Source organism: Hipposideros armiger, unplaced genomic scaffold (assembly GCF_001890085.2).
Source record: "Hipposideros armiger isolate ML-2016 unplaced genomic scaffold, ASM189008v1 scaffold_64, whole genome shotgun sequence".
NCBI classification, from domain to species: domain Eukaryota; kingdom Metazoa; phylum Chordata; class Mammalia; order Chiroptera; family Hipposideridae; genus Hipposideros; species Hipposideros armiger.
In genome coordinates, this window is record NW_017731414.1 from 1,100,860 (window position 1) to 1,109,982 (window position 9,123).

The window sequence follows — 9,123 nt, forward strand, 5'->3', positions numbered from 1 at the left end:
GACCCATGGAGGGGGAGTCTGCTGACCATCTGGGCTGGGGACCTTGGAACCTGAAGGCAGTGCTGAATTCTGGGCAGATGCAAGGATCCTGGCCGCAGGGCCAGGGCCAGGAAATTGCCTGGACAATAGTTGGGATTCCAGGAGAACTTGCAGGAAGGAAGATAACAGAGGAGGAAGGGATTATAGGGCGTGGAAAAATCCAAGAGAGTGGGTGAAGGTACTATCGGGATAGTGGCCCCCCATTTTGGAGCAGAGAGACTCTCTGGAAGAGGGGTTCCCAGAGCTGGGTACTGCAGGATGAATAAGAGTTTAGGGAATGGAGGACAGGGTTACATCCTGACAAAGGCCTGACCTGGGTGTGTCTGCAGATCCAGGTTTGAATTCCAGCCCTGCACTCTCCATGGGAGGGGATTGGGAACCAGGACAAGGTATCCCTCTCATGGTAGCCTCTGTTTCCTCATTGGAGCCATGGGCATCAGAAGATTGGTGAGGAAATCAGAGTAGGACGCTGAGCATTCAATGAGCATTGACAAGAATGTACAGTCCTTTAAGATGATCCTAGCGGAAAAGAAGGCAGGGTAGGCAATGGGGTGGTGCCTGCCTAAACCCTGGGGGCTCCTGGGAACATTCTGGAATGGGGAAAGCTGGGTGTAGATGTCAAGGGGTCCCAGATGCATGAGGGTGACACAATGACACTCTAGGAACTTCAGAGTAAGGTCTTGCCCCCCAAAAGGGGTGTTTACTTTTTGGAGCCCGCCCAAAAAGAAAGTGGCCTTCCAGAAACTGTGAAAGCAATACACAGATGCCCTTTACCACATGACCTTCCCAGGTTGGGGGGGTGGGTCAACTCTGATACTTCTCCACCCCCAAGGCTGCCACATTGACTCCCTCAGAGCAGTCCCATGAACCATCCCATCACCCAGCCCCCACCTCTCCCCCTACTGTCCCCTCCCCCCAACCGTGACATCGTGTGGCTCCCTCTGAACTGGGCAGGACAGGGAAGCCGAGCCGGAACCGGACCAGTCCAGGTGTGGCCTAGGAGACATCATAAAAGGGACTCAGGACAGACTCGAGGCAGACAACACACGGGCCCGCCACCTCCCTAAACCCCGCCCCATTCCAGGGCCCCTCCCTCCTCACCGTGGTTCCTCTACCTCCCAAGACCCTTCTCTGCGCCAGCCCTCCACCCAGGAAGCAGGCCACCTCCCCAGACCCTGACTATCCCTGACTTCCTCCCTCCCCTTCCAGGCGCCCCCTCCTTACCAGCCAGCCTCCTGGGACCTCAGGCCAGCAGAGCCCCGAGGCTCAGGGTCAGAAGCACAGAGACTACGAAGAGGTTGATGGTGTCCCCGAAGCTGGTGGAGCCATTTCCTGTGGTGGAGCCATTTCCTGTGTCCGAGGTTTCAGTCTCTTTCCTGGAATGAAGACGGGGACAGCTCAGGCAGCTGCCAGACCTGGCTCCACCAGGGGCCCCTCAGAATCTCTCCTCCTCCACCAAGTCGCTGGAGAGGAGAGTGGGCAGCTGCCATCCACGACTGGGTGACACGAAAGACAAGGCTGGGACTTCAACTTTGTCCCCAGAGCAATGGGAATTTTCCGAGCCCAGTGGGTCTTGAGGGTGAAGGGGCCATGGCTGGGGGTGGGGGTGGGGGGGTTCCCGACCTTAGTCGGTCCAGCTCTTTGGAAGTGTCCTGCAGCTTCTGCTTCAATTCTGCGATCTCCCCTAAGATGGGACAGAATAAGCGGGAGTGTCGGCACCGTGGCCAAGCCCCTCACTTGGCACCATCCTAGGACAGGACCCCCAGCTCTAGCCCCGCCCTCATCCGGGCCCACCGTGGAAACTTGGCATGTCTCCTCTCACCTCCACTGGATTCTGGCCGGGTCCCTTCTGACCGCAACTTTGGGACCCTCTCTCCTACCTCCTCTTCAACACCTAACCCACCCCTCCAAACCTACTCCACAGAACCCGGGCCTTGTGTGTTTCTCACCTTGAAGCTTCTGCACTAGTTCCTGCTGCTTGTGGCCCCGAGCCTTCTCCATCTCCAGGGAAGCCGTCAGAGTCTCCTGGAATGCGAGGGGTGGTGGTGGGGTGGTTCTGAAACGGGTTTTGTCCCTGGCGGGGGGTGGCTACTGTCCCTTGGCCCTGGACCCCCTCCCAGGCTGTGGGGTCAGAGGAGCTCAGTTCCAAACCCCTTTCAGGGTTCCTTCCAACCCTTTCTCCACCTCAGTCTACCACTTTGAAGAATGGCCATAACCTCCCACCCTCCCAGGATCACCCATAAGGATGTGATCCTTGAAATGGGAGTTTCAAGTCCCCTCACATGGGAATTTGGAGGCTCCCCCATGCCCAAACCCTAGGAGAAATGTCCAGATCCCTTGAGTTATTGCCCAAGAAGATTTCAAGGCTCCCGCAAACTCAGAATACAGGGGGATTTCTGAACCCAAGTTAGATATCCAGTGGGAATTTCAAGGACCCTCTATCAAGACCCAAATAAAAGTTTCAGTCTCTTAGGGGTGCAGTGTATCAAGAGCCCCTACCTTCTTCAGGGCCTGGTGAGGTCCCCATACCAGCCCCTAGAGGGGATTTCTGCAACCCCAGACCAACATCCTGGAGTTGGAGAATCGTCCACATTCTAGTGGGGATACTGAGGCCCCTGATTTGGGTGCTCTGGGGAGTTTTAAGGCCCCGCACCACACCGGCATCCTAGAGAGAGTTTAAAGGTCCTCAAACCCTAATAGAGAAATTCAGGCTTCCAATATAGGGGCCCAGGGGCAGGTTCAAGGACTATCTCCATCTCTACCTAGACCTTCACCCCACCCTCCCGAGGACAGGGCCCTCTCTAGGAGTGGCAGTAGCTTACCACAGTCTTGTTGCAAGTGGCAGCCCAGATCTCGGCGTCTAGTAATACTTTGTTGGCTTGGGTCAGCTGGTGCTCCAGAAGGTGGGTGAAGTTTCGACACTCCTGCTCTGCTTGGAGGCCATCCTTGCAGGCCTTGCTGTTGGCCCTGACAGCAAAGAAGATCGTGAGCACAATGAGAATCAGCACCAGCATCAGCACCACGGCCAGAAGGATCCACAGCCACCACGGCAGCTTGCGGCTCTGCAATGGACTCAAGTTGTCATCCATGGACACAGGACAATACTTGTACGAAATGGGTGCCATCCAGATATGACTTGGTATGTAGGGAGCTTGGGTGGGAGTCAGGGGAGGAAACGAACGTTCTACAGGCTGAAGCTGCCACCTTATTAGCATAGAAGCCAGCCTGACCAATGACAAGTTCTGAGAGATTTCACCCCCATGCTCCTTCACCTAGAGGTTCTTGAATGGAATATCCGGAAGAAGAGAGAGAAAGAACAGTTTAGCTTTCAGTTTCAGTTTCCCAGAAAAGAGGTGCGTTGTTTCTGCCAAATTATGGACTGGCCCTTCTGGGCTGGGTGCTGGCCTATGAGCTCTTGTGGGATACCCAGTGCAAGTTCCTGCCCTTCTCCTTTGTTCCTGAGGGTGACAGTTGCAGTTACTGAACACCTAGGGCATGCCAGCCTTTCTCTCTACTACGACCTGAAGAGGCAGAGGCCGTCATTGGTCCAGTCCCCAGCTGGGAAAACTTAGGCTGAGAAGTGGACTGGGGGCAGGCAGGGCCTGAGTCTGAGCCAAGAGGCTGGGTTTTGTGTGTAGGGCTCTCCGTGGTGACCCAGCAGAAGTTCATTTAGCATCCCTGCCATCGCTGAGGGGACCATAGGGAGCCATGGAGTGTGTCAGAGGAGGGACTGTAGCCTGCCTGCCCAAGCTGCGAGACACACAGGATGGGCCCACGTGACCAGGGCTGCAGTTCTCCATTTGGTCACCACCAGGGGTCACCCCAGCCAACAAACACTTGTCCTGGCTCCTGCTCCCACCTCTAGAATCTGCCCCTGCCATACCAGGAGGCCAAGTAAACCCTCTGAACCTCATTTTCCTCATCTGCAATGTAGCGCACTAACAGGAGCAGCCTCATGAGAAGGGGCCAGTGAGGAGTTGTGAGTAAAATGCGACACATCCAGTAGGCACTCAATGGATGTGTAGTCAGGGCCTGTGGCTCAAGGCAGGAAGAGAGGCAGAAAACGCAGAAACTTGGCCACGGAGCAAGACGCACATTTTGAGGAAAGACCATTGGGTCCATCTAGGCCATGTTGAACCCAAAGGGCCTTGGGGTGCATCCCAGGAGAGGCCCCTAAAGAGGGCTGGACCCTGGATGAAGGCTGGAGGGGACTCATGCCACACTGACTTTCATGCCATGTGGCCAAGGAAGCCTGAACTACAGGCTCCCTGCTGCTGCTGCTGCTGCTGCTGCTGCCGATTACAGTCAGAAGGCAGCTGTGTCCTTTCCATGTGACTTCCTCAGCCATGGCCTGACCACAACCTGGATTGAGACCCAGATTCTGTTGGGTGGGCCATTTCCAGTGTTTGTGGTCTACTGGGTCAAGGTCTGGTTCAGGACTCCCAGAAGACCTGTAGAAGCACCCTCAGGTTCCCTCCCCAGTTGGACATCCCTCTACACAGATGCTCCCCCGCTCCCCCTCCCCCTCTCCCGCCACCATTAAAGCCACTCAGCAGCCAAATGACAAGGGATGGGGGACAATCTTACGGAAGAGGCCTGGAGGAGCTTGTGTGTCCCATAAGCAGGGGACTCCCTCCTCAACCAGGATCCCAGATGCAAAGACACAACAGACACAACCCTTGGTAAAGCTGACTTACTTGAGCTGCACTGTGCTGACCTTCAAACTTCAGGGTAAACATGGGACCACAATTGAGGGTCAGAGGCCAAGGCTGTGTGTGAATACCCTGCCTCCCTGTGGGACTCTAGGCAAGCAATTTATTCTCAGTCTCAGTTCCCATAGCTGTAAAATGGGGATGATAACAACAGAAACTTTTGGTGTCCCCTAAATTTTGCATCCAAAGCAAATGCTTTACTCACTTTATTTTACTCATTTTACTTCACTTTACTTTACTCACTTTACTTTATTCTAGGCCCGGCCCTTCAAATAGAAAGTTTGTGGTTTTTCCCTCTAAAACAGTTATGACACCATTCTGGGTTTAGCTTAGATTAAGGTCTGAGTGCTTTTGACAAAGCCTGATTAGAAGGTTAGGAGGTGGTATTCCTGGGAAGGTGATGATGAGAGTAAACAGGAGGGTGTTGTGACCATTGGTAAGGAAATAGATGAGGCACCCAAGCCATTGGACCCCTTAATACCACAAAAGCACAGAGTGTTTTTTTTGGTTTTCTGCTTTATTTTTTGTTTCCGGTGTACAAAACAATGTGATAGTTAGACATTTACACTCTTCACAAAGTGATAACCCCCCCAATCTACTACCCCCCTGACATCAAATAGAGCTGTTATAATTCCATTGACTATATTATATTCCCTATGCTGTACTCCATATCCCATGAATGTATATGTATATATATATATATATACATATATATATATATATATATATTTAATTATAGTTTGATGAGGCATAAAAGGGTTGATAAAAGTGGCCCTAAAGGGGGCCTGCCCTGGCCTGCATTCCCTCCCCAAGAACTGCCCAAGCAGTTCATCCCCTATAAATCATTCTAAGATGTCTAAACCCCTCTAGAAAGAGGAGATAAGACCCAACTGGTGTTAACTGGTTCTTCATACATGCACAAACTGCCAAAATCTGTCCATTAGTTGAACTCTAGTCTAATTATAATGCAATTAAAATGGAATGAACATAAAGGCTTGCCCCCCCTGCCCACCCGTGGGTTTTTCTGTATGTGTTCTGGGTAAGAGCATGCACAGAAAGAAACTAGTTATATAACCAACATATGTCAATCAAATAACCTCAGTCTGTACATCACATCTCCTGCTGTAAGGAAATTTACCTACCCTTTCCTATATGAAAAAAAGCTAACCTAAAGTTAGGTGCAGTTGTCTGCCCCGGCAACTTCTATGCCGGCATCTTTCTTCTTGAATAAACTTCCTTCCTTGCTCTCCACATGTCAGGCTGAGTCCGTGAATTTTTTCACCTTTTGTGAACAACCAGGGGTTAATTCCAATGACACAACATAGTTGACATTCAGTATTATTCTACTTCAGCTTCAGGTGTACTGCGCAATGGTCAGGCATCTACACAGTCTATGAAATGTTCTCCCTAATCAATCCAGTGCCTATCTGGCACCCTACATACCATATTTCCCCATGTATAAGATGCACCCTTTAATGAAAAATTTGGGGTCTAAAAACTGGGTGCGTCTTATACAGTGGTTGTATGAGCACAAAAATAAGCGCCAAAAAAAGCGGGAAATGCAAGTAAAAAAGAATCTACAACCACTGTTTAAGACACACCCAGTTTTTAGACCCCGAATTTTTCGAAAAAGGGTGTGTCTTATACATGGGGAAATATGGTAATCTTTACAACATTACTGATTATATTCCCCAAACTGTATTTCGTATTCCCGTAGCTATATTGTGACTATTAATTTGTATTTTCTAACCCCTTAACCTTCTCCCTCATCCCCACCGCTGTCCCATCTAGCAACTATCAGTTTTTTTCCCTGTATCTCTGAGCCTATTTCTGTTTTGTTTGTTTATTCTGTTCTTTAGATTCCACATATAAATGAGATCATATGGTATTTGTCTTTCTCAGTCTGACTTATTTCACTTAGCATAATATTCTCTAGGTCCATTCATGTCGTTGCAAATGGTAAGATTTCATTCTTCTTTATGGCTGAGTAATACTCCATGATATAAATGTACCACAGTTTCTTTATCCAATTGTCTATCGATGGGCATTTCGGTTGTTTCCATATCTTGACTGTTGTGAATAGCATTGCAATAAACATAGGGGTGCATATATTTCTTTGAATTAGTGTTTTGAATTTCTTTGGATAGATACCCAGGAATGGAATTGCTGGGCCCTAAGGTAGTTCTATTTTTTATTTTTTGAGGTACCTCCGTACTTTTTTCCATAGTGGCTACACCAATCTGCAATCCCACCAACAGTGCACGAGGGTTCCCTTTTCTCTGCATCCTCACCAGCACTTGTTTGTTGATTTATTTATTTTATTTTTATATTTTTCAAAGATTTTATTGGGGAATTGGGGAAGGGGAACAGTGTTGGGGAATTGGGGAAGGGGAACAGCCAAGTTGTTGTCCTTCAATCTTGTGTCCTTCTAGCTGTGGAGGGCACAGCTAGCTCAGCTCTCAAGTCCAGTTGCCATCCAGTCGGCCGTTGGGAGCTCGCAGCCGCTCAGCTCAAGGTGCCATGTTCAATCTTAGCTGTGGGTGGGTGTAGCCCACCATTTCATGCAGGAGTCAAACCGGCAACCTTGTTGTTAGGAGTACATGCTCTCACCAGCTGAGCCATCCTGCCACTCAGCAGCAGCTCAGCAGCAGCTCAGCTCTGGTGCAGCTCACTGTGGGAATCGAACTGGCGACCGTGTTGCTCAGAGCTCTAACCAACTGCTACCCAGCTGGCCCATGGATTTTGATTCTAACTCTGGAAGGGGGCATAAACCTGATATACCCCATAGAGCCAAAGTTCCTATCGGTGTACACAGCACTCTTGCAGGTAGAGCCTCTCACAAAAGAGCAGCATATCATGGTAAGAACTTCCCTTCCTATCAAGGGGTGGGTTAAGAATATGTTTTTCCCTGGGCACAGGGAAGAGTCCACCTCCTGGTAGTAAAAGTTGCCAATCTCCCTCTCCTCAAGGTCAGATGGGCATGTTCTGTCTCCCACTGGTACAATTATTTGGCTGCCATCTTTGTTCCCTCCATTGGCCTGGAGGACATTATAGCACACTTAGAAGTCCTTACTTCATTCACTCAGCAAGACTTATATGATAGCCAACAAAGCCTGTCCTTTCTGAACACTGAAATATCGCTAAGGAAAAAAGCTGTCTTCCGAAATAGGATGGCCTTGGACATTATTACTGCCTTGCAAGTAGGCACCTCTACCATTATCTCATCAGAATGTTGTGTGTTCACGTCTAATGAGTCTGCTAATGTATCACTTTTATTAAATCGCATGACGACACAAGTGAACAAAAACCCTGAGTGATCTGACCCCCAACCTAGGGGACTTAATGAATCAGTGGTGGTCTGCCTCCAGTGCAGCCACATAGCCGCCAAATGAGCCATCTCCATGCTGATGAAGCCCCTTGCTGACCACTCAGGGCACATTGCAGATGAGGGAGAACATGTAAGATTGTAAGAGATGGTCACAAGGGGTGGGGATTGGAGGTCATCAAAAGGATGTGGTTGCCAGTTGACCTTCGAGATGGACCAGGGCAATCGGAGGTCCCTCCCCGCAGCCCTTTTCCCCTGTCTTTGGAATGCGCACCTTGCCCACTTTTTTTCACACTAGGAGCCACTTCAAGGCACAACCTTGAGAGAGTAATGTGTTGTTGAGGCCATGCGGGTAGTATACATGACTGAACCCAGTTAAAGCCTCTATATGAACTTTTAAGGGGAGGCCAGTTAGCTCAGGTGGTTAAAGCGCAGGCTCATAACACCAAGGTTGCCAGTTCAGTTCCCGCATGGGCCACTGATATGCAGCCTCCACAACTAGATTGAAGACAACTACTTGACTTGGAGCTGATGGGTCCTGGAAAAATACACTGTTCCCCAATAAAATTTATTTTAAAAAAATTCTAGCAGGTGGTGTGGAAATCTAGTCATCTTGTGGTGCCCAAGACAAGCCTCGTGTCTAAGTTCCCTTGCTTATTAAACCGCCACCTACCAATCTGGAGGGGTCTGCTTCTTCCTTCTATCTCTCCTTGCCCTCTGTGGGTAGGGTCCAGTTTCAGCTTTCACTTGGGGAACTCCTGAGGATGTGAATCAACATTTCTCCTAAGCAATGGGACTAATGGGGTACTTCAAGGGGAACTCATGGCTTGTTCACTTCTGTATCATTATTGGGTCATCTTTTCAAGAATGTTTCTTTGGGCACTGACATTTGAAATTCATATAATTTTCACATGTAACGAAATATTCTTCTTCTTTTGATCAATCACCCCACCACTTACAAATATTAAAAATATCCTTAGCTCACAGGTTGAATAAAAAACTGGCAGTGGGCCAACCCATGATATTGTAGAAAACTGGAAAATATAG

The 9,123-nt window shown here is 49.5% G+C and overlaps 1 protein-coding gene across 1 annotated transcript; it reads right to left on the minus strand.

Moving 5' to 3' along the window:
• Window positions 1-712: 712 nt before the first annotated feature.
• Window positions 713-3,341, minus strand: BST2 (bone marrow stromal cell antigen 2). The gene is made up of 5 exons (XM_019641766.1): window positions 2,862-3,341; window positions 1,989-2,064; window positions 1,663-1,723; window positions 1,264-1,415; window positions 713-1,035 (listed from the first exon to the last, which is right to left on the minus strand). Exons 1-4 carry the CDS (start codon window positions 3,252-3,254, stop codon window positions 1,283-1,285), a joined length of 663 nt encoding a protein of 220 aa, XP_019497311.1. The 5' UTR covers window positions 3,255-3,341; the 3' UTR covers window positions 713-1,035; window positions 1,264-1,282.
• Window positions 3,342-9,123: the final 5,782 nt, after the last annotated feature.